Raw genomic sequence first — 26,353 nt, forward strand, 5'->3', positions numbered from 1 at the left:
ATGCCAGGCCCCGCCCAGGCCCCGCCCCCCCGTTCCTCGCTGCCTCTGCAGGCGGCTCTTCTAATCGGGAAATTCCAGTCTCGCGTAAGGCACTTCTTTAAGTGGGAACCTGCCCCTTTAAATAAGCCTCTGTCGGAGGCGAAATATTTTAAGTCTTCCGGACTTGCGCACAACGTTGTGCAGAGGAATGCCTTCACCTGGAGGTGAGGTACGCCGGGTCGAGTTTCTTGTGTGATGTGGGGCCTGTGTATGGGGCGATGATATGCTTAGCGTTGGGACTCTGGCCCTTTGTCCCCAAGAGGAAGGCGATGTGGGCTAGTATCGCGCCCAGGGACAGGCGGGTGTGAGGGAGGGAGAATAAGCAAGTGGAGCTGCTGGCGGTTTCTGAGGGTACTCTTGGACACGCCAGAAGGCCACGCCACCGGAGACTTTAGTTCTGCAGATTGGTGACAGAAGTAGGAAGTAGGAGTTCGGCGGAGCTTTGGCAATTAGTGAAGCAAGAGCATGAGAGAAAAGACGCTATCTTCCTCCATTCCTAACATCTTCCTAGTATCTGTTCTCAACGAGCAATTGTCCAAATTTTGGTCAAACTACCTTCCCCCTCTCTACCCCTTACCCTCAGCAACAAATCAGCTTATGCTTAACTCCACATGGGCCTCTTGGCTCTTTTCCAGCTGGGTTCCACTCTTTTACTAAGATGCTTGGTTGTAATTCCCTCATCGTTACATTCTCCCCAAGTTGTTCTACCTATTCAGCTAGCTTAGGCTGTCTTCATATCTTCTTCCTCTTACAGCTGGGGAGAAGGCTAATCCTACAACTGTGCTCTTGATTACATTGCTTTCCACCTCCTGTAACTTCATCAGATTCATTTTGCTCGGAGCCTTCAGTCATCTTACTAAAACATCTTTTTGGATTGTGTCATTTTCCGACCCAGACACCTCCAGTGGCCATCCACTAGCAACTCAATAGATTCTAAGTCTGTGACAGTGCATTCAGTGTCTTACACAGTTAGGCACTAATTTGGCTGTATTTTCCAGGACTACTAGAAAACATTTTCTCCTACAGCTCTGCATCTGGGCTGTTCAAGTTTTCTCTAACACACTATATATATTTTTAATATTACTTATGATATGCCTCATATCATTTCTGTCGCTTGAACAGTTTTGAGGACTTAGATGGCCACTTCTTGATTATGCCTTTACTAATTATCACAGGCAAAAGTGATGTAAACTCTTACAGATCTTATTTTCTACTGATTTCATTTATTCGACAGTCATAATTGATCATGTGCCTACTATGAGCTTGACAATGTTTTAAATGTGAGCTAATCAGTGAATAAGGCAAACAAGTTTTTTTTATGGAGCTAACAGTTTGAGGGAGATACACAAAAATTAATGAAGAAAGTTATTAGGTAGAAATACAATGCAGAAAAATCAATAAGGTTTTGTGAGAGTGACTTGCTGGTTCCTTTAGATTATTGGTCAGGGAAAACTTCTCTGAGGATGTGATTTGAGAAGGACCAATTTAATCAGCAAGACCAATTAGTACAAAGGAACTGAAGAAGGCTAGTGTAGCTGGTGTATGGTAGGTAATGGGGAAAGGATACAAAATAAAATCTGAGAATAGACAAAGTCCAGAATTTTAGAACTCTTTGGAAGCCAGGGTAATTTGAGTTTTTATTATAAATGTGATTTGAGGGTTTTAAACAAGGTTGTGATATGGTTTAATTTACCTATTAAATCATCATTCTAGACATTATGTGGAGAATGGACTGTAGTGGGTTAGTAGCAGAAGCAGAGATTAGAGGCCTTTATAATGTATAAGAATTTCTGGAGTGGAAGTACTAAAGTGGAGTGATGAAAAGACAGCAGGAGTAATCAGAGAGCCAGATGCTTAAAGTTGATGCAATTTTCGGTGATAATTTAAGTCAAGGCTATGACCAAGATGAAATGTAAGTGGGTTGAGGCCGAGATTGAGGAACTGAGGCACTGCAGTGTTAAATGGAGGTCATGAAAGTATTGCTGGTTAAGAAGACAGTGAGCCAGGTGTTAAAGTCATCAGTGAATCAAGTCATCTGGGGACCAGAGAGAGGATGAGAGCAGATGGCAGAGTCTGATGGCATGAACTGCAAAAGAACTGGGATTTGGGGAGGTAGAGGAGGAAGAAAGGATTTGGAAGAATCAGTGGCAAACATAGAAAATATTTACAACTTCCAGGTCCAAAGTTAGGTGGGTATGAATGGAAAAAATAGCTTTTACATGAGATGACTACAGAAGAAACAACCTGGGGAAATAACCAGGTTTCAATTAAGGCAAAAAACTGAGGAGATTGTGTAGGAAATTAAGGAATGATGGAAAATAAATATATTCTTACAAATTTCCTAGGAAATTAGGGTGTAGAGAATTTGCTGTGATTTCTACATGGCATAGTACAATGGAAAAGGAGGGTTTGCTAAATGGGTTCAGATTAGTAGAATACATTGTAGACATGGGATGAAGGTCCAGATAATGATAAATTACCTGGAGAGTATGACTACCACGAGAAACTGAGTAGTATGGGGCCCAGGGCATTTTTCTTTTCTGTAGCTCCATCTGGTCTGTTAGCCATGGATTGTCTGAAGAGTGAGTGAAGGCTTCCTTAGAGGACTGTTCTCTTATCTACTGCTTCAAGAAGATCTGTTAACTCATTTCCTATTTGCCCCAGGAATACCTGCCAGCAGCACTTGCAGATTACAGTCCTCACCGTACCCCTAGAGTTTGCCGTGAAATATCCTGCTTTTATTATTATTTTCTCATCGCTCTGGTATATTGATAGTCTTTGTAAACAAATGACATCATTCTGTTTATAGCATTCTGTTTTCAGTAGTTCCATCACTGAAAATGTCAAATCCTAGAAAATGTAGCAGTCCTACGTGTGATGTTAAATTATTAGTGTCTTTAAAGGAGATTAAGGATTGAAAGGGAGAATGAGAATTAAATTCTGCAAACATTTCTTTTTTGTTATCTACAATTTTTCTTTCTAGTAACTGACTAACTGCCTTTGTTTCTTTTGTAGGCATTGTTATTAAAGAATGGAAGAAGATACAGATTTTAGAATCAGATTTAGTTCTTTGTGTTTCATTACTGATCATGTTGGATTTCATGGCACTATAAAAAGTTCACCAAGTGACTTCGTTGTTATTGAGATAGATGAACAAGGACAGTTAGTTAATAAGGCCATTGATGAACTTATTTGCAAAATTAGTAAAGTACTGCCTGAGCCAAGTAATTTTACCAAAAAAACAAAACTAGATCTTCAAAATTTACCTTTTGAAGAGGGAAGCAACAAAGAAGCCAGTACTTTGGTTGAGTGCTCCAATGATGACCAAAACCCTCAGTGTGGTTCAAAAAAGGATACAATCAACAATGGAACTCCTGAATGTGAAGAAGAAAAGGTTGATGTGTTAGGCTCTTTGTTAGATGAGAGAACTAATGAATTACTGACTCAGTTTGCCTGTGATGTAAAAGAGAAATGGAATTCCAAAACTGAGCTAGTTGGACCATCTCCTGAATTCTCACTAGGCAAAATCCTTGACAAAAACCAGAGGGCTATTTTGCATAGTGCTATTAGGCAGAAGTTTCCTTTCTTAATAACTGTAGGAAAAAACAGTGAAATTGTTGTAAAACCAAATATTGAGTATAAAGAACTCTGTCTCTTGGTATCTGAAGAAGAAGCATTTGACTTTTTTAAATATTTGGATGCAAAGAAAGAAAATTCGAAATTTACTTTTAAACCTGATACGGACAAAGACCATAGAAAAGCTGTTCACCATTTTGTCAATAAAAAATTCGGAAATCTTGTGGAAACCAAATCTTTTCCTGAACCTAATTACAATGCTGGTAATCCAAATATAGTGATAACAGTAAGATTTCGAGAAAAAGCACACAAGCACAGGAAAAGGTCTCTTCTTGAATACCAGGAAAGAAAAGTTATATACACAGGTAATTTAACAAATCATTACTGTTTTCTTTGATAAACTTAGTTAAAATTGTGAATCAGTGAAAGCTGAATAATTCAAATGAATTGAATAGATTTGTCCAGAGGGATATTAGAAAAAATATATGGGTATGTTTTTCAATGGAAGGTAAAGTCTTTCCACAAATTACATTAATTATAGAAAAATAACCTTATTGATGAAAATATGGTTAACAGATATTTCTGGTTAACATAGTCACAAATATATAATTGAAGCAGTTATTTTTTAATAAGTTTTGTTGGAAGTAAATCATGATATATTTTGAAAGATAATTAAAATTAAATAATTGGAGACAAGTAGAATATATTTGCTATACTTGGGAAAGTGATTACTTTGTAATCTAAAACAGTTGCACCTCACTTCCCAAGGCAGGGAACCTGAAAACTTACAGGAGCCTCCTTCCTTTGGCTCAGTCAAACTTTTAGAGAAGAGGTTCTCCAACGTGAGTAGCATTATCATCACCAAAAGGGCTTATTAAAACATTTCTGAACCTTATTCTCAGACTTTCCGATTTAGAAGATTTGGGGTAAGGCTTTCACAAATTCCTAGGAGATGCTTTTCTACTGGTCTGGGGACCGACCACATTTTGAGATTCAGTGTTTCAGGGGATAAAAATTCAGGGGACATAGTTCCTAGTATGGGATGGAACTGACAAAATCTCACTGCAAGTTTGGCTGAACAGGTTTAATTGGCTTATATCCTACTTGCAGGATGGGATATGTTTCAGGTGGTCATGTTTTATAAATTTATACAGCAAAACATTTAAGATACAAGCAGTAACCCAAATTTGCATAGATGTGTATGGCATAGATGCAGGATATGTAGCGACCCTATGGTATAAATGAAGAGAGTTTGGACCTTGGACCTGTGTGGGTTTTATTTTACATTATGATTTTAGTTGATAAAATGATTCATTAACTTTTTAATATCTTTAATTCTTAGTTTCTACAAATATAAAAATAGAAAAAATTGGTAAGTTACTTAATTCATAACTTTGGATTGTACTTTAAAAATGGGGTAGTAGTAAAGTGTAATTCACAATGATATTCTAAGGATTAAATGAAATAATTAATGAAAGAGTTTAGTATGTAATAGTTATTCAAATATTGGTGTCTTCTCTCCTGGAAATTTCTTTCTGGTTGTGTGACTTGCCTTTTCCATGAGAAAGCTGCTAGTATAGGATTTTACACATAAGGCATGCAATAAATGTTAACAGATAAATCTATTTGGAAATAAAAACAAAACTAGCTTAACGTGTGGGGGAAGAATTGCTGATAAGTGATTTAAGCATCTATAGATTTAATACTTGAAATTCTAATAGTATTAATTTGAGTTAATCAACCACAAATTGTGGAACTTCTTATATATTAGTTTACATTAGTTTTACAAAAACTATGAATAATTGGAGGGATATGTTAAAAGGAGGAATCGATGGTTCACCAGAGATAATACGAAGATCCTGCTATACCTATAAGTCTAAGAACACAGAAAAAGACAAACTCTGCCTGTCCCAAATTTTGTAGGCCAACTTTTTGTAACAAAAATAGCTCATATTAAAAAGAATTTTATAATAAGTAGACCTATATACAAAATAGAATACTTAAAAAACTTTTAATTGTAAAATATATATATAATTTACCATTTTAATCACTTTTAAGTATACAGTTCAGTGACATTAAGTACATTCACATTGTTGTACAGCCATCACCACCATCCATCTTCAGAACTTCTTCATCTTCCCAAACTAAAACTCTATTCCCATTAACCACCATTCACCACTCCCCCAGCCACTGGCAACCACCATTCTGCTTTCTGTCTCTGTGAATTCGACTACTCTATATAAGTGGAATTTCATGTAAGTGAAATTGTACAATATTTGTCCTTTCATCATTGTCTTATTTCACTTAGCTTAAGGTCTTCAAGGTTCATCATGTTATACATGTGTTAGAATTTTCTTTCATTTTAAGGTTGAATAATATTCCATTTCATGTATATACCTCATTTTGTTTATTCATTCATCTGCCAATGGACATGGGTAGCTTCTCTCTTTTGGCTATCGTGAATAACGTTGCTATGAAAATGGCTGTAAAAATGCATTCAGGTCCCTGTTTTCAGTTCCTTTGGATGTATACCCAGAGTGGAATTGCTGAATCATATGGTAATTCTATGTTTAATTTTTTGAAGCATTTCCTAGGATATGTTTCCTAGGATATGCTTTTGAAGAAGGAATTTTATAAAAGATTTAAGCATCCAATGAAAATTTCATTTTAGATATTGCATTTCTCAACTCTAGAAGTTTCATTTGTTTCTTTCTTAGGTATTCAATTTCTTATTATGTTCTTGTTTTCTGATGTATAATCTTTGAGCTTATTTCTAATAGGTCTTTAAAAATATTTGTCTGCTAATTATATCTCTCTCATTTCTGGGTATGTTTATATTGACTGACTTTTATTTGGGTTATGGGTCATATTATTCTGCTTCTCTGCAGGTCTAGTAATGTTTTTTTTTCTAGGTCAAACATCGTGTTACCTTGTTGAGTGTCCAAATTTTGTTGTCTTCTTTTAAAGAGTGTTTGTTGAACTTTGCTTTAGCAGATAGGAAGTAATTTACAGATATATTAGAGGCTTCATTTTGAGTTTTATTAGGATAGGTCTAGAGTAAGCTTTACTCTGATTCTGTCATAAAGCTCTGCTATTACAGTATGATCCTTTTGTGATTTCTACTGAATGCCCTTGTTATTTAATTAGATCTCTTCTTTCTGGCTGGGCTCCAGCCTCATGTAATCTCTGGCACGTTACAGATGGCTAGCCTGGTGGAGCATGTTAGCCAGCATCCACATGGCCCTCAATGATCTTTAACTATAGGTATTCATGTCCTTATGTAGTCCCAACCTACATTGATTCTGGGTCAGACTGTTTGACCAATAGAATATGACAGAAATGACAGTAACTTCTGAGGCTAAGTAATTAAAGGCATTTCATATTACTCACTGTGAAGCAAACTACATACCTTGAAAATGCTCAAGAATTCCTGTGGAGAGAAACCGAGGCCTCTATTAATGACACTAACTTAACACTGATGTAAGTGAAGTATCTTGGAAGTAGATCTTCCAGCTTCAGCTGATGTTCCACATCAACTTCACAATAGACCCTAAGCCAGAGCTCCTGAATTCCTGATCCACAGAAACTGCAGGATAATGTATTAATCTGCTCAGGCTGCCATAACAGAATGCCATAGACTAGGTGACTGAAACGACAGAAATTTATTTTCTCACAGTTCTGGAGACTGAAAGTCCAAGATCAAGATGCCAACAGGGTTGATGTCTGGTAAGGGCTATCCCTTTAGATTGCAGACAGCCTCTGTCTTGCTGTGTGCTCACATGATCTCTTCTTTGGACACACATGGAGTGGGAGATCAAGAGCGAGCTCACTGGTGTCTTCTTATAAGGATACTAATCCTATTGAATGAGGGCCCCACTCTTATGACCTCATATAACCTTAATTCTTAGAGGCCTCATTCCAAACACAGCTACACTGGGGTTAGCGCTTTTTCATATGAATTTGGGGGGCATACAGACATTTAGTCTCTAAAAGTTAGTAAATGATTATTTTTATTTTATGACACTAGGATTTAGGGTGATTTCTTATGCAGGATAATTAATAGAAATTTTGGTATCAGAAATGAGTTGCTGCTGTAACAAAGCCTAACACCTGTGGTAGCAATGCCTTCGGGACCTGTTGGCAGGCAGAAATTTGAAGATATCTAAGGGAAGCTGTCAATGAGAGTTGAAAGGAAAGTAAAGACAATATTATTAAAACCTGGAAGAAAGGGATCCTTGTTATATAATGGCAGGAAATTTAGCAACACTGTTGCCTACAATAAAATAGAAAGTAGAAAATGTATCTAAAGAAGGGATGCTCTAACTAGAGAGATTTGCAGGTAAAGTGTGGAGGGTGCCACCTCATTTCTTTTTTACTGCTTACAGTAAAATTCTAAAGGAAAAACTGTTGGATATAAAGGAGCCAAGAGTGCTGGGTTCAAAAATAATTAAATAAAAGAAATAAATCCTCACCTCTCCAGATGGTACATGGTGTTTAAATTAAAAAATAGCTTTTAGGCAAAGAGAAAATCATGGCAGGTCAGGACAAAATGTTCTAACAAGGAAACCTAGAGTGTGATTGGAAAACTATTTGCTAAAATTGTTTAAAGGTGTATAGCAGTGTCTCAGAGAATGGTTCAGACACAAGGCCCACTGAGAACTTTAAGGGCATGACTCATGGATCCCTCGTGTTAAACAGTAATTTTTCTGGGAATTTAGGGACATCTTCCCTCAGCAGCTTCAGGAGAAGCCCTAAATAGAAAAGATCTTATCTTGACAAAATTTGAGTATATCTTTGTCTAATAGAGTGAAACCCAGAGAAGACCCACACAGTTTTTGAAAAGATCAAAGGCAGTATGAAATAAAGAGAGGCTTTTGTACTCCCAAATATTGAAAGTCAGAAATGAGACTGAGAAAACTACTCAGCTGTGAACAGGCTATCTTTAATGGAAAAGGAAGGTTCACTAAGAGGGCAGAGCCCAGAGGTGTACCCTACAGCCACAGCAATCATTCCTAGATACTGGTAGGACTGAATTCTAATAAAGGAATATCCAACAAATTTCTGCTTGGATTCAGAATTGCTGCATATCAGTAACTTCTAAGTATTTCCAGTTTTCCCCAGTTTAAATAAAGTCTGTAGTGCTTGCCCTATCTATGTGTATTTCAACATTACAAAGTGTGTGTAAAGCAGATTTGTCTCTTCATGTCATAGTCCTTTGTAGCCTTCATATTAAGATAAATTGTATTTGAGGATTCTAATATGAGATGTACTCAAGGAGCCTTATCTACATCTGGACCTGATTCAGGTGAAAAAATGCTAGGATTTGAGCTGTTGTCTTAATGGGATGAGTCTTTGAGGCCTTGTGAAGGAATGAGTGTATTTTGAAAGGGGATGGATCATAAATATTAGAGCCAGAAGATGGATTGTGGTTCTCAACATCCAAGAAGGCTCTCAGATATTAACACAGAGTGGCCTGTGTGACAGAAGTGTTGGTGTGTGAGTGCTAAGGCTAGATCATAAAAAATGTTGCACTTTTTGTTCATGTTTCTTGATTTTCTCGTTCAGGGATGAGCTAGTTCCATACTGTAATGATACTCAAGCAGACCTTTGGAGAGGAACCAAAGCCTCCTGCCAATAGCTAGCACCAACTTGGCAGCCATGCAATAAGCCCCCTTGGAAATGGATCCTGCAGGTCCTGTCAGGCTTTTGAATAACTGTAGCCCCAGCCACATCTAACTGTAATCTCATGAGAGAGCCTGAGTTGAAACCACCAAACCAAGATGCTCTTGAATTCCTTACCAACAAAAACTGTGAGAGATAGATAAATATTGTAAGCCACTAAGATTTAGGGTGACTTGTTACACAACATTAGATAAATAATACACAGTATTTCATCCTAGGTATGTGTGGATTACTCATCAGCAACAAACTCAAGGGATCACTTATGTGGATTTCTGGAACTCTCTCCGTGTAGCTTCTTATCTGGTACTCTGCCCCATGAATTCCAGCCCACTTGGCCTTCCTGAACTTCATCTTCTACTTTCTTAATTTAGCAAGACCACTCCCATCTACCTGGATTCCATCTCCCTGTGCTATGGTCCAGAAAGTACCTCTAGACAGCAAACCAGGGTATTTTAGGACTCATGTCATCTATTTTCCTTTCCTTTTGGATCACAGTTCTGTGGTGCCTATTCTCTAGTGTTTAAAAACAGGTGTTTCATAGTTTTTTTCCCTTGGTTTTCTGTTTGTTTATAGTGGGAGGTGAAGTCTGGTACCAATTATTCCAAAATGGCTAGAAGTGGAAGTCTCTAAAATTGAATTTTTAATTTAGCATAGTTGATTTACTTTTTAAATACTTTAGTTGTTCCAAATAATTAAGAAAATGTTATGAAACTTATAAGTTTAGTGACCTTTAAATGTTCCTATATGTTTCCATGTTATTTACTAATATAGTGAGGTTTCAATGTAAAAAGAAAGATTTAAATCAATTAGACATTTTTAATTGGAATTCTTTAAGTCTATTTCTTTTAAACATTCCAAGTACATAAAGCAGATTCATTAACACAAATACTAAATTAATGGACTTGATTCTCTTAAATACCTCTATATTCTAAATCTTCATGGATAAAAAATGGCTAATCAGCAACAAAATGATATAATCTCAAGCAATTTGGAGGTTCCTTCTTATTACATAGCTGAGTTTACCTAATGACCATTGAGTGACATGCCCAGATTGTCAGGGACAGATTTGACTCATTAAACCATACTTAAACACATGAACTATAAAACTTTAGAGACTGGTCTCCTAGCCTTCTTCCTTTACATAGTACAGTTTCCTGGTCTACTTTTCAAAGTTTGCAACTCCAAACCAGGCTGCTGTGACATTTGATTGAATTTTGCATTTCTTTTAAGCAATTTTAATGACTTCTGTCTAGTTTCATAGATTTGGTATACTTCAGGGACTACTATATTTTTTCACATTATTCCTAATTGGTTCTCAAAATTTTTGGTTCCCTGAGGAGTATAGCTCTTATAAGTTATTGTGGACCCCCAACCAACTTTTGTTTACATGGTTATCTCTTGATATCTGACTTATTATCAATTAAAGTAGAAATTTTAAAAATGTGAATTTATTTAAGATAAATCTATTACTATTAACATAACATTTTTAATGAAAAATGACGATATTTTTTAACTAAATTTTTTAACTAAAATTAGAAGGATTGCATTGTTTTACAGTTCTACATATGTTTCTAACATCCAACTTAAAAGAAGTCAGCTGGATTCTGTTTTCTGTTCCTGCATTCAATCTGTTGTAATGTTTTATTTTGATTGAAACAAATAAACAAAATTCAGCCTTATACATGTATATAGATGGAAAAGGGAGAACACTGTAGATGCGCTAAGATGACAGGTCAGAGAAATCTTACAGATATTAAAATATTTGATATTTTGATCTTTCTATTGCTTTGACTGTTTGCCATACTTCTGTTCATTCTTCAAGCCCCCACAGCAGCAGCACTACCATTCTCAAAGTCTTTTCAGGCTCCCAAGACTGAATGCTCCCAAAGAGGGACTCATTTTTGTTTTATTGGCCATTATATTTTAGCCTAGCACATCTTCCAAAATCATTTTATTTAACTCTATAATTCTATTATGGTAGTCACTGACATATTTTGAGGTTATAATCTCTACATTTTAAACACGGGGTTTTAATTTCATTTTCTTTGAGACAACTGTTATAAACAGCTGCCTTAGAATCAGAGGTTTATATTCAAATCCATTTGGCTAAGATACCCCAAAAGTATAAAGAATAAATTGTGATTTAACACACAGAAGTAACGTGTATGATTTCTCCTCTACTTCTTTTATCAGTTCTTTAAGAATAACAGGAGTCATAGTACATTTAATTTATCGCTGCTTTAATAGAAAATGCGAAGAATTCTAGGAAGCTATTGTGATAGTACAAAAAATAATGACCCTAGTGGTAAAAAAAATTTAAGAAATAGTGGCCAATGCTTCAGTATTCTACAGAAATTATAGTTTTACACTGTAAAAGTTCTTAAACGTAGGTAAAAATATAAATCTATTGTTAAAATTGAAACATTAAAAATATACTGCATTGCATTACAGATTTTTTAAACTTTTGCATAAATGACATACATTATACGTATTTTTGAAGGTTGCTATTTTCATGTTTTTAGAGATTATTTATATAGAGCTACAAGAAACATACTTGTTCTTCCCTAATCTTTTAAATACTACGTGATATTCCAAATTATGGATATTACCAGCTTTGTTTGGCTATTTCATATATTCATAAATAGATACATACATACATTTACATCTTCCTACTTGCTGGGTCATGTTTATGTTTAATGTTCATTTTTCTTAGAACACTCTTCAAAGAGATCCTTGTAGCTGCTGATGACAATTACAATAATCGAACAAAATATAAATTATTCTGCAAAAAATTGAATTTCCTTTTCACAATTTGAAGGGAGGGCAGTACTTTGAAGTATCTTATATGTAAATATGGTGAACTGAGGATTGCAGTATTTTGTTACTGTCAATACTGGCAGGTTATATAGGTCAACATATCCTGGGGATTTTTGGTGGTCGTTGTTATGGGCCTTGTTCCTCCTCCCCACCCTCACTCCTACTCTCTTATCTAAAAGGCATTTTAAACATCTACCACAAAGCAAGCACTTTTATTTATTGGCTCTCAGCCTATGGAGTGGGCAAACATTAAAAGATAAATTGTAATACTTCGTGTTAAGTGTCATCAAACAGATAATGACAACTTGTGGAGACAAGCAAGATTAAGATTAAGTAATTTGATTCAACAAATATTTGAAAGCCTACTATGTGTTAGGCCGAGGATATAACAGTCAGTAAAACAAATACAACCCCTACCTTGGGAGCATTCGGCCTTGGGACCCTGGAAAGAATTTGCGGAGAACTGCTGCTGCTGTTGGATAGTGAAAATTGAATAGAAGTATGACAAGTAAAATGGAAGGAACATATATTTTAGACAGAGGGACTCAAATGTGCAAAAGTATAAAGCTGTGGAAGGATTATGAGAAATTAACTGTGTCAAGGTTATAGGAATGGAAGTGGCACATGTGGAGACCAAAAAAGGAGATTGGGGCCAGCCAGATATGAATGCCAAATGAAGGAATTTTGTTTTTTTTTTTTATGTAAAGCTTTAATGAACCAATTAGCATGTAAAAAATAACAGCTGAAATCTATAACTGATTTTGTATTTTGATTCTAATTTAAATTAATGATTTAATTCATTATATTAATCTGTTAGTCTGCTTAGCCTATAGTTGCTGTATGGTAGCTGCTTTTTTTATAATCTAGGATTATTTTTGTTTCAGCCTTTACCCTACGAAAAGAAAATATGGAAATGTTTGAAGCAGTTGGTTTTTTAGCTATCAAACTTGGTGTGATTTCTTCGGATTTTAGTTATGCAGGCCTTAAAGACAAGAAAGCCATCACCTATCAAGCGATGGTGGTTAGAAAAGTGACTCCAGAAAGGTAATAAGACATTACTTTATAAGAGAGAATTGTTCTTATTGCATCAAATAAATAAATGTAAGATTAAAAACTCAGAATATACTGGGAGCGTATTAACCTCACTCTCAATATTCACTGGTCACAGGCTTTCCAAGCAGCACATTCTGCATATAATTATCTTCTAAATAGTTATGTCTAAAATTTACATTGAGGACGTGGTTCCATAGTGTAGCAGTTAGCACCTCTGCTTTACATGCAGAAGGTCCTGAGTTTGTGCACCAGGGGAGCCACAGTCCATGGTCTATGGCCATGCTACCCTGAACAAGCCCGATCCCATTTGATCTCGGAAGCTAAGCAGAGTTGGGCCTGGTTAGTACTTGGATGGGAGACCTCCTAGGAAGTCTGTAGGCATAAATAATAATAAAAATAAATAAAATACAATTTACATTGAAAATATAGTTTTAGGATAGAAACTTTGAAAAGCGGTGATTTTTTTTTGCTATTTTATTTTATTTTTTATTTATTTTTTAATTGAAGAAATGATTTAAATTCCCTCCCCCGCCTCCCCCACCCGCCGCAGGTCTACCTCCTCCTCTCCACCTCCCCTCTGGCAGCTGATTTTAAATGATCTAGATTGTTTCTAAACATCCTGTTCTATATACAAATATAAGTTCACATTTAGGACAGTGTCTTACAAATCTTTTTTTCTAATTACTATAATACTTGTATAATTTTATTGTATTTTTTTGTATTTAAAATAAATCTTTGTTAAATAGAATGTAAAACACTCAATTTTAGCCTCTCCGGCTTAATCAAATATTAAAAATGTTTTTGTAATGAAAAAAGAAATACATGTTAATTATAGATTTAGAAAGTAAAGAAAAAACGTACTGAATAAAAAAAGAAAAGTCACTGATAATTCTGCTACTCAGAAAGAACCATGATAACAATTCGATATATTTCCTTCCAGACTTTTTTCAGAGACTGTATTACATACATACATACATTGTATATAGACATTTTTTATGCATGTGAAAATCATATTGTATATGTAATTTATATTTTACTTATAAAATTATTATTTTATTAAAATTTGTGTCATGAAATATTTCAAAATTATGTTTATTACATAGGCTAATTTGTTTAACATTCCCCTAGTTTTAGATATAGAAATTAGTTCCAATATTTCACTTTAAATAATACTGCGATTAATATTATTGCACTTAAAATCTGTGCCTTGTAGATATTTTTCAAAATATGTCATTGGGCCAAAATTCAGCCTAATTTGATGTAATATTGATACATTCAATCTTAGTCATAAGATGTTTCAGTATCCACTATTTGCAGGTAGAAGCCTCTAAGCTCTTATATAAGGGACAAAAAAAATGTACATGATTTTGTCTTTGGTCAAGAAGTGCAGTATAGGTAAGAGAGGAGGATGTTAGATGTTAAATGATATTTAGTTGTTGAAAGCTAGTTTTTAATTTACAAAGACAAGAAATATTAGTTCTAGGATTTAGCTTATAGGTATGGGATTTTAATTATCCTTCAAGTAATAGTAGATTTTATCAGATGCAGAAACCCTGAAGATACATTTAGAGGAGCAGTAAATTAAACAGTCTGCCTAATAAAACAGATAGTTACTATAAGGACTACAAAAAATATGAATGTAAAGAAAAAATTATATCAGTTTTTAAAGGATTTTAAAAGTTATGCCAAGATAATTGGAATCCATTCTTTAGATGTTGGGGAAGAATTGAAAGTTTAAGTAAGGGATTGTTCAGAGTATAATTTTAGGAACATCCTCTGGTGCTAGTAGTTCTTCTTGATAACGCTGGGAGAAGAGAGACTGAGGAGGAAAGGAACAAAGTCGATAAGAGCAGGAACAGGAGAACAGTTGATTTCTATCATTTGAACTAATGAATCAAAAGCCCTACACCAGAAAAGGTATATGTTCCAGGTCTGAAAATAACTGGTTAATATAATTTTATAATAATGGGTTTCTAGTGCACAGTTGTTGAAAAAACACTGACTTCATAATATTCCCCCAAAAAGTTTTTTCAGTATTCTGATATAAGTGGTTACCTGGCAACTATCATTTAAAACTTATAATAATTTTCGAAATGTAAAATTTAACTGAGTCTATATGATTTATCATTTTTAGGTTGAAAAATATTGAAAAAGAAATTGAAAAGAAAAGAATGAATGTGTTTAATATTCGGTCTGTAGACGATTCCCTTAGACTCGGTCAGCTCAAAGGAAATCACTTTGATATTGTCATCAGAAATTTAAAAACCCAAATAAATGATTCAGCAAACCTGAGAGAGAGAATTTTGGAGGCAATAGAAAATGTTAAGGTAAGAATACTCAATTTTAAAATAGAATATTACAGGAAAATTTTCATAGCCCTTCTCTTTACATTGAGGCAAGAAGGAAAACTTTTTCCTTGGTACCTTTTGTTTTCATTTGCATGTATAATTATTTTTTAAAATGATAACATGGCTGTTTGGCTTATTTTCTGCTTTCTTAGTACATTTTTGTATGGGGAAAAAAAAAACCAACTTTAATGTAATTAAAATATAAAATGTATAGATTTCCCCAGAGATGGAGGGAATAAAACTGTCTTTATAAGAAGAATGATTTTTAGCATTTGCCATATAGAGTATTATGTTAGGGAAAGGGATTAATATTTTTGGAAACTTTGTTCAGTAATTCTTTTTAGAAATCTGGTAATTTGGCAAATTATTTTTTAGAATTAAATACAATCTTTTTTTCTTTTCAACTGAATTTTCAATTATGTTTCAATTTATACAAATGATAAATTGTATACATTTTATGTCGTATAGCAAAAAAATTACTTAATGTATATTTTTAAATGACATTTGCCAGGCATCTAAATATGCATATACAACTATAGCTTTCAGTTCATTATCTAGGCAATGGGTCAGCAAACTTTTTTCATAAAGGGCCAGATAACAAATATCTTTGGCTTTGTAGGCATTTGATCTCTATGGCAACTACTCTGTTGCCATTGTGTTGGTCCAGATCTGACTCGTTGGCAGTTAGTAATTTGCCAACCTCCTATCTAGACAAGTAATTCTCAATCTGGGGGCTTTACAAAGTCTCAGCAGTCAATCTCTACTCCCAGACCAATTAAATAAGAACATTTGAGGATGCTGTTTAGGCATTAGTATTTTTTAAAAACTCCCTAAGTGATTCTACTCTGTAGCTAATATGAGAAACACTGATCTAAGTTTCTGAAAACAAAGACCTTTTTTACACAATTTTATACCTCTCTACCAGGAAGACAAAACTTGTTTTTAATCAATATCATGCCTTATAGTCAGGAAGCTTTCAAATCTCTTGTAATTTCCTAAATCTGGAGAGTGATAGAGTTGTCTTTTGTTATGTTAATGAGGTGACTTTTGGCAATCACCTATGTTGGGGGCTGTTTGTCAATGGAGCCAACCAAGTGATTAAAAAATAGTAGTTTACAGTACCACCCCTGACCTCTTGGGGAGAGGGGCTGGGGGTGAAATCAATCGCCAATGACTGGTGATTTAACCAATCATGCCTATATAATGAAGCCTCCATAGAAACCCAAAAGGAAAGGGTTTGGAGAGCTTCCAGGTTGGAAAACTCCTGGAGATGCAGAGTTCTGAAAGCTGGAAGCCTGAGATCAGGTTGCCAGCATGGTTTTCTCATTCTGTTCTCATGGCAGAAAGAGAGTAAGCTAGCTCCGTGGCCTTTTCTCATAATGGCACTAATCTTATTCATGAGGGCTCCACCCTCATGACCTAATTACTTCCCCAAATTCCCACCTTTACATACCCCATCAGAGGAGGTTAGGATTTTAACATATAAATTGAGGGAGCGAGACACAGGCATGTGTCCATAGCAACATACTTTTAATTAATTGATTTTTTTCTATTCATAGAATAAAGGTTTTGTGAATTACTATGGACCACAGAGATTTGGGATAGGAAGGAGAGTTCACACAGATCAAATTGGATTGGCTTTGCTGAAAGGTGAAATGGTATGGATTTTTTAAAAATATGACCTTGTCTGTTTTCTCAGTTGTACTTACCACATAAGCCAGCTTCCTTATTTTCTTAACTTAGCATATAAACACATGTGTACACACATACATGTACTATAGCTACATCATTGAACATTTATTGAGCAGCTACTATATTCTTGGTATTACATTATAAGAAAGCAAACTGTGATGTCCCTCTGTTTAATACTTGTTTGTGACTTAACAGAGAACTGACAAACACTCACTAAATTTTTAGTGAACTAAATAGAGGATTTAGAGGAAACATACCCTACAGTTCCAGAAATCTGGTATCAGATTATATAAAAGATAGGAATTAATCCAAAGGCAGAAACTAAAAGGGGAACAACACATTGAAAAAATATCTGACTAGTTTCAAATGAAACTATAACTGAATGTCACAAATAAGCCACATATGCCCAATTATTAAAATTAAATATATTTTTGAGATGTATATTTTATATATATAATTACATATTATATACATATACATTTTTGCACTGGATGAAGTGCATGTAATAGTGAAAAACTACAAAACTATAAAAATTATGTACTTGAACAAATGAAAGATTATTCATATGACAGTGTCATACTCATTTGTGTTATAATGTGTTCTCTTGAGTGGAAGGGAAAGGAACAGTAAAAGGACTTGTGAGAAGCATTGTACATGTGAACATAATCTTACACCCATGTGTGAGATAATGGTTGAGAGCTGATAATGTAGACCACATCTGCAAATTTGTAGTCAGTATTCCTACTCTAAGACACATACTTAGAAATAAAACAGTGCTGGAGACAGTGATAAAATACAGGAATTAGTAGATACCATTTTTTTTTTTTCTAAAGGAACTTCATCTATTTAGGTTTTAAAAGGAAATTTTAAAGTTGGCAATTTTTAAAAAAGATTTTGGCAATTATTTTTTAAGACCAAAGAATTCTGAGACTTGAGAGCATGAATGAAAACAAGCATAAAGGAGTGGCTTGCCATTCCTTTATGCTTGTTTCCTCTCCTATTTTTGTTGTGTATGTTGGTCAAGTTTGAGTTTTATGTCATTACTTCACACTAGTATTATTGATGATAGAGATAAAGAATGACAGAACTGTAGAATTAATGGAGGAGCACTTTTTCCAGTCCATAATATTTTAAACCTATGTATAAGCTTGCTTTATATAGAAGTTTATTTCAAATTTTAACACTGTTTGACTTTGAAAGCTTAAAGATAAAATTACAGCATAAAATAATATTTGTTTAATGCGTATTCTTTTAAGATTAATGTTTTTTAAAAAGGAGGTAATTCATCATTTTCATTTAACATGTTTGTGTGCTTGATTTAAAGGTAAAGGCTGTAACATTATTTCTTACACCAGAAGATTTGGATGATCCTGTAAATAGAGCAAAGAAATATTTTCTTCAAACTGGTATTTAAAAGTTCCTTTACCCTATACCTAACCATGCAGATACATAACAAATGTTAATGTCAACAGGAGGGCGTTTATTGCAACATAAATATGATAAGAAATAGATTATAATATATTGTACATTTAATCATTTATTACATGCTCTAGGTACCATTTTTGGCCAGATCTTAAGGACTTTTGTCTAACTCTTGCTTGGGGGTACATAGAGGTGAGAGGAGACATGGTGTCTTAGTTTTTTTCAGCCTAAATCTTCTGAGGGGATAGGAGTTCCCAATTCTAAACTGGTACTGATGGAAGTATGATTCACTACAACTAGAGGAGATGGAAGAATAAACTAAAGAAAAGTACACTTGTTATATCTGATGGGTGTGTGTGTGTGTGTGTGTGTGTGTGTGTGTGTGTGTTGGTCTCGTTGCCATTCAGCCCTGACTGCTGATTTTGAAAACTTTAGCTCAATGTGATAACATATTTGTAGAATGCTTAATGGGAAGCACTAAAGAAAAGTGGTTATGCAGTGGATTCTAGAGTTGATTCTAGAGTTGATCTACATGGGTGTAGCTCTCAGCTTTAGTACTTCCTTACCGTATAGTCTTGTGCAAGTGATTTAGCCTCGTTGTTTTAGTTTCTTTGCCTGTAAATTCAAGCTAATAATGGTACCTAAAAAACTCTTAGGAGATATAAATAAGATAATAGATGTAATGCTCTTGAAATAGTGACTGACACATACTAAATACTGTACAAATATTACTTGTGTTTAAATAATAATAACAGCAACCATAAAAACAGCATTTTAGAGTCATTCAAATATATGATCTACATATATATGCATACTGAATTTCACTTACATTGAAATAAAGAACATCAGTTTTCAAAAATCTCCATTAATTTTTTAAATTATGCACATATATATGTAATTGTTCATAGAAGAGAAATATTTTTTTTGCCATACCACGACCTGTAAATAGTGTGGAAATTTCAAATAGTTATGTAAGTAATACTAAAGAAAATTCAAGGTGAATTTTGTATATATTGTAGAGTCCCAAGAAGATAATTTCCTTATGGCAATAATTCTTAAATTTTAGTGTGCATAAGAAACCTGATACAGTTATTAAAATGCTGATTTCTAGACTTGCCTGAATTAGCACCTTTACAGTATAGTCCAGTAATCTAATTTTAAAGAGCATCCCACTAGCAAGACCTAATAGTGTACTTGAAGGATCGACATATATACTCTTATTCAAAAAATTCTGTGTAAATATCCATAATAGCTCTTTAAAAATCTCTAGGCTCAGAGGTTTATAAGCCCTCTAAATGACTGCAAATTAGTTTATCTACATTTTGAAGTAAGAATTACTAATGCGCTTTTTGCCATTATTTTTTAGAGCATGGAAAGTGAAAATGGACCATATAATTAATGATCTTTATTGAAAAAAACAAGTTCTTTAAGTGTAGCTAGGTTTATAGTTGGTGCTGAGCATCATCTTCATATTCAGGTGTAAAAGATAGCACAGTTCATTGCCTTTCATATTTGGAGATCATACTATGGGTCTTTATAACTGGCCTTTCAATAAAAGTAGTTGATTAACTGATTTTCTCTATATTTCAGAGGATGCTAAAGGCACACTTTCATTGATGCCTGAATTCAAAGTTCGAGAAAGAGCATTGTTGGAGTCATTGCATCGCTTTGGCATGACAGAAGAGGGTTGTGTCCAGGCATGGTTCGCATTTCCCCATTCTATGCGCATTTTCTATGTTCATGCATATAGCAGCAAAATTTGGAATGAGGCAGTATCTTATAGACTTGCAACCTATGGACCAAGAGTGGTGGAGGGTGATTTGGTCTGTTTGGATGAAGATGGTGATGATGAGCATTTCCTAAATAGTAAAGTAAGTATTATTTCATCATAGTTTTCCAAGAATAGTTACCACAGCAGTAACACTAATTTTCAGAAGCCTTTATGTGAGAAACAATTTAAAACTAAACATGCATTTTATTTCTTTTTTAACTCCTGCTTCTACTCTGCTGTTGGCCAAGGCTTATATACATTCTATAAATGGGAAAATAAAATAGTCAGTGGTATGAGAGAAAGATACAAAGATTGTAGACCTTTCTTTAAAGAATACATTCTTTAAAATATTACACAAATAATATACAGAATACTTTCCTTAAAAATAAAAATCAAAGCCTTACAGGTGAAGCTGTCCTCCCTGCCACCACTCCTGTAAATCCCTCCCCTGCCTCCAGAAAATCAACCTCTGTTTTTTGGGGGCATGTTTCCTTTTAGATCTTTTTCTGCACTCACATATAAATATTCACAGAAAGGTGGATTTTTATTCTGTTGACACTGAGAAAAGAAAAGGTAGGACTTAGAGGCTGAAAGCTTAAAATATGAAAAGAAAAAGATTTTTATAATAATGGTATATGGGACATGTATGCATTCCTTTTATATAAGTGTGATTTCACAACTTGCTTTTTTCCTCTTAACAATATCTTAGAGACATTTATATTCATTTCAAGTAATGAAACCCACCTCAAACTAACTTAAGGAAAAGCAGACCGGAATTTATTGGCCCCCATAACTGAAAGTCCATGACTGAGTCAGGTCCAGCTGTGTCCAGGGACTTAAGCAGCATCTTAAGTCATCCATCTCAGTCTGGCTTATTCCTTTCGTGGCAACATGGTAATTAGCAATTATAGGTTTATTTATCACAGCTTTTTTAGAAAAAGAGAGCTTTTCTTTCCTAACAGTTTCAACAAAAGCCATGAAATTGAGTCTCAGTCACTAGGAATAGGTTGGCTTGGGTCACATATCCCCAAACGAATCATCGTGGACTGGAGTATGCTAGTGGTTAAGCCTGTGTTTCAAGGCTTATGGTTCCTTCCTGGAACCATCCCACCCAAACCACATTTGGAACTGGGAGGGAAGCTCCCTGGAAAATGCTGCTACCAAAAAAGGGGGGATAAGGGCTGGCTGAGCAAGCCAGGACAACAGACATTTGCTTTACTATTTCATTAAACGGATGGTTTATAAATATTTAGATAAGAAAGTAATTAATTACTAGGAGCATAAATCACTAAGAATGGTCATTTAACTGAGACACAGACTCTGAAATTGTGTGAAAGGAAAACTAGCCGCATCTTAGGTTTTATTTTACCTCATGTGAATGGAAGAAGAGATATATCAATGGTCTCCTTTTAATAAATAATGAAAAAATCATAAATTTTTAAACGTCTTCCAGAAAACATGTTCGTTTAGTGATTACCTGGGTAATACATTATTTAGTAAATCAGCCATTTCTAATTCAGATTTTTGGGAGTTAAAGGTTACTTTGACAAGACATAGCAATAATCTCTGAAAATACATGAGTCTTATAAGATTTCTTTGTTTAAAGTAACATTTGCAAGGTAAGTTTTGTGATCAGAATTGTATCTGCTTTTCTTTATGGAGTTCTAGAAGAAAACATTTTCTCCTTCAGTTCCTAAAGAGTTTCCTTTTAGTAGCAGCAAAAAAATATCTTTATATATATAGTAAGACCAGTCATTTATACTTTATAAACACTGAGAAAAGGAAAGACAGGATTTAGAGTCTTAAAACTTAAATATGAAAAGGAAAAAAGACAATAAGAATTCTAATAAATGGTATATAAGGCATGTAACTATAGGAAACTAATCTGATTTTCTTTTTTGATAGGATTTCTAGGCCAACAGGTATATCTTTATTTCAAGTCACTTGGTAGATTCTCTTGTAATTTTTTTTGTGAGCAAGATAGACAAATGTGAGTTAGACAATTAAATAGTTAGGAGAATTAATATTTGAGAAGCGGCCATACAGCAAAATCATGTTTGATAATTAATTGATATTAAATTGGAGGGAGTTCTCTACAGACTTCTGTACTTGACCATGTTTATTCAGTATTTTCATAAATTACTTAAATTACAGTATCATAGATAAGCTTATGAATTTGTGAAAGACAAAAACTGGAACTGATGATCCAAGAGAGATTATAGTCCTATGTATTTTGGTCAGATCATACTTTGAGTTTTATATCTATTTCTGAGTGTAGCAGTTAAAACAGGTTATTTACCTATAAACAAACCTGAAGTGAAAAATAAGAAAAGAAGGGACATTATTGATTTAAGTAGGGAGAATCTAAAGGAGAGCAAGCTGATTTAGAGGCAATCTAGATATTGTATTAAATGATGAATGCTTTAGGAAGATAGGAATGCTGTCAATATTTGTGGAATAATGATAGCTGCCTTTATACATGAGCTTTCATGGGCAAGAGAAACCAGAATTATTTTGTGATGTTCTTACAGAAACATTTTTCAACCTTAATTTATCACTCACTTATTTTTGTTTCCTTCCTACATGTGATACCTATTAATATTCTGTGAAACAGGTTTTAGAAATACAACTTCTTATAGAGTATGATATTTGTTGGGGACAGAGGTAGGGGGGTGGTTTCACAGAGCAGGTGTTTGATTCAGCATAATAAAGAACAACTTTGTAATTTAGAAAAAGATTGTTGGTGACTGAGGTGCAAGTGTCACCTTAGAGTGTTAAACTGCCCACCATAATCCATGTGTTTCAATTTCAGTTATCAGTGGTTAAGGCAGGAAGAATGATTCTAATTTTTAGATAGGCTACTCCTCCAGAAACAAATTATGAAAAGATCTTGTTTGGGTATATGTATATTCAGAAGAGTCAATTATACATAACAGAATTCGGGAAAATTGAGAGAATTTGGAACATTTGGGAGTCATCCATATTTTCATCATGTTTTTTAAAAAATAGGTTCATCTAGTAACTGAAGAAGAGGAATCGGCTAATACATATGCAATACATCAGGTAAATTTGCTTAAAAATTTGTATCACTGAGATCTAAATAGACATTATCTCCAAGAGACAAAATGTAACCAGTCTCCCCTGTCCTTTTTTTTTACCACTTTTAAATTTAAGTATTTACACACACACACATACATACACAAAAAAATTCACTCTTTAGTTTATATTGCAGGTTTTGATAAATGTATAAAGTCATATGACCACCACAAAAATTACGGTAAAGAACAATTTCATCTCTCCTCAAAATTTTCTTTTGTTGCTTTGTAGTCAACCCCCACCTGTATCCCCAGCCCCTGGCAATGACCCATCTAATATCTATCCCTATGGTTTTGCCTTTGAAAGAATGACATATAAATGGAATCATAATATATGGCCTTTGTGGTCTGACTTCTTTCAATTAACATAATTAATTTGAAATTCATTCATGTTGTGTGTATTTGAGTTTTTTACCTTGTTCGTTTTTGGGCTACTTTCGGTACTGTTCAAAAAGATGTATAGAAGTAATCAGCAAAGGTGGAAAACCCCACAAAATGCAGTGTTTACTCATATGCAGCTGAGAAAAAAGATATTTTGCTGCCTCTTGTTTGCTTTCAAGTTTTTAAATAAGAAGAATGTAAAATTCTCAACCAAAATACCAGTTATGTGATTGAGCAGTAGGGGTTATTCTTTGTGTTACAGAAAGAATATGCTTTTAGGATTGTATGACTGCATAGAAGTTTGGTCTCTGTTGGTTAATAAATAAACCTAAACTTCTTGTTCTATCTCTTCTTTATTAGAAGTAGTATATCTAATAATATATGATTTGAGTTGGTTACTTAGTTATTATGAATCCTTCCTGATTTTAGTTAGCTCTTTGCCTGGAAGCATTAAAAATAATCAAAATAGTATAATATTCAATGGTACATTTTAGGCTGATTGTATGTTTATATCCTGAGGCTGTTTTTACAGATTCAGGTCCCAGTCATAAAAATAAGTTGAAAATATGATCATATACTTTTCTGAAGGCTTTTTCATGTATCTTTTATTCCCCTTCCCTTCCACAGGTGGTTCTCCCAGTGCTTGGATATAATATTCAGTACCCAAAGAACAAAGTAGGGTTGTGGTACCAGGAAGTACTTCACAGAGATGGACTGCAGACATGTAGGTTTAGAGTACCTACTCTGAAACTGAATGTTCCAGGATGCTATAGAAAGATTTTGAAACAACCCCATAATCTCTCATACCAACTAATAGAAGAGAATGATATTGATGTCAGAGCAGAGGGTTCCCACATCGATGAAGCACCTTTATCTCTTTTGATCTCTTTTGATCTTGATGCTTCGTGTTATGCTACAGTTTGTCTGAGGGAAATAATGAAGCATGACTTTTAAAACTGGTACCCTTTATATAATTGTATATATGTCACTCTTTAAAAGGAGCTAAAATTTCTTAAGCATCTGCCATGTGTTAGGAGATTTATAATTGTTACCTCCGTTAATTATACAATAGCCTGATGAAGTAGGAATTTGATACTAACATTCCAGAGGACATGAAACTAGTAAGTGGCAGGGTCTGAATTTAAGACTCCGAAGCCTGAGTTTTTTTTATAATCTAATGTCTCAATGACCTTTATTCTGTGCTATAAAAGCTGCAATCTTTCTGGACTATTAGGAGCATATAATACTATAAACATTTAAGAAAAAATGTTTTGGAATACTGTTTACATCCTGTAGCTCCTTGCTTAGAATGTAGATGAAGCTAGGTTGTAATGAAAGAATATGTTTGTAGAGATAGATGAAGCATTTTGTTAATCATTATTGTTATTCTTTCCTATTTTTCAAATTATTCATCAAAACAATATATCAGAGAAATGTAATCCCTCTATTTATGAGAACTACCCTGGGGTAGTTTAGTCTTGTGAGATAAATAATCTTTGATGAAGATTGAAATAAAATTTTTTATACAGTTTCTTTATCTTATATGTTGACCCTCTTTTTGTTATTTTTTTTTTCTATTATCCAAAACACTGATTTTTCAGTCAGAAAGATCTGGGCTCAGACTCCAACTCTAACACTTACTAATGACTTTGGGTATGTTATTGATTCTTTTTGAGGCTCATTTAAAGTATTAAGACTGTGCCAATCACATAAGCATCAAACAATAGGATTATCTCCGCCTTTTGTGTTGCTAGAAGAAGAAAACATTTTGCCCATTTGGAAATTTAAATATTTGTTGATTTAACTATTCCACATCATAAATCATCCTTAACCATTTTATATTAGTTAAATTTGGGAGGAAATGGGATATACTGATTGGGAAGATCTGAGCATTCTTTCATTGCTGGTAGTATTATGTAATGATGAAATTTAAACAGCAGTATAGAGCATTATATATCAGTTATGTGGCACTTTTATATACTTTAAGTCAGTAAAACCATTGGGCATATTAGCATAAGAAAATAAAATTCAAAAGAAGGAAAAGAAGCTATATGCAATGCAAAATTTGCTTATTGCAGCATTTTTATATATAATGAAAGAAATTAGAAATAGTTTGAAGGTCCAGCATTAGATAATGAAAGTAAGCACAATGAGATATTACCGACTTGATAGCAAAACATGTTAATTATTAAAAATGATAAGGTTTTAGGTATATGAGAGAACATTGCCCCTGAAAAACAGAATATATTACAAAAGCAGTATATACACTAAATGCAGCTTTTTCAAATGAGGGCACTTTAGCAGAGTGATTAAAAGCATAGATAATGGGGACAAACTCCCCCATTTTGAACTTTGGCTTTGCCACTTATATCAGTGTGGCATTTGGCAAGTTATTTAACTTTATGTGCTTCAGTTTCAACATCTATAAAATGGGGATGCTAATATTCCTTAGGATTATTATGATGATTTGCTGAGTT

General features: G+C 34.1%; 1 protein-coding gene and 1 pseudogene across 2 annotated transcripts; both read left to right on the forward strand.

The window, feature by feature from the left end:
• The first annotated feature begins 50 nt into the window (after positions 1-50).
• Positions 51-25,418, forward strand: PUS7L (pseudouridylate synthase 7 like). Of its 2 annotated transcripts, none has more exons than XM_015593141.2 (9): positions 51-208; positions 3,055-3,980; positions 12,999-13,158; positions 15,302-15,494; positions 17,075-17,173; positions 18,532-18,613; positions 20,220-20,500; positions 23,410-23,463; positions 24,504-25,418. In XM_015593141.2, exons 2-9 carry the CDS (start codon positions 3,071-3,073, stop codon positions 24,828-24,830), a joined length of 2,106 nt encoding a protein of 701 aa, XP_015448627.1. In that variant the 5' UTR covers positions 51-208; positions 3,055-3,070; the 3' UTR covers positions 24,831-25,418. The 2 variants fall into 2 exon arrangements, with proteins under 2 accessions (XP_015448627.1, XP_006916943.1); XM_006916881.3 differs by having other exon boundaries at positions 51-203.
• Positions 13,437-13,554, forward strand: LOC112483893 (annotated as a pseudogene).
• Positions 25,419-26,353: the final 935 nt, after the last annotated feature.

The sequence above is a fragment of the Pteropus alecto genome, unplaced genomic scaffold, assembly GCF_000325575.1.
Source record: "Pteropus alecto unplaced genomic scaffold, ASM32557v1 scaffold196, whole genome shotgun sequence".
Lineage (NCBI taxonomy): Eukaryota > Metazoa > Chordata > Mammalia > Chiroptera > Pteropodidae > Pteropus > Pteropus alecto.

Bases quoted from the DNA above. Each gene is read 5' to 3' on its own strand.
- PUS7L (XM_015593141.2), top strand. From the start codon at position 3,071: ATGGAAGAAGATACAGATTTTAGAATCAGATTTAGTTCTTTGTGTTTC. The intron at 3,981-12,998 runs GTAATTTAACAA...TTTTTGTTTCAG, and splicing joins AAGAAAAGTTATATACACAG to CCTTTACCCTACGAAAAGAA. The intron at 15,495-17,074 runs GTAAGAATACTC...TTCTATTCATAG, and splicing joins AGGCAATAGAAAATGTTAAG to AATAAAGGTTTTGTGAATTA.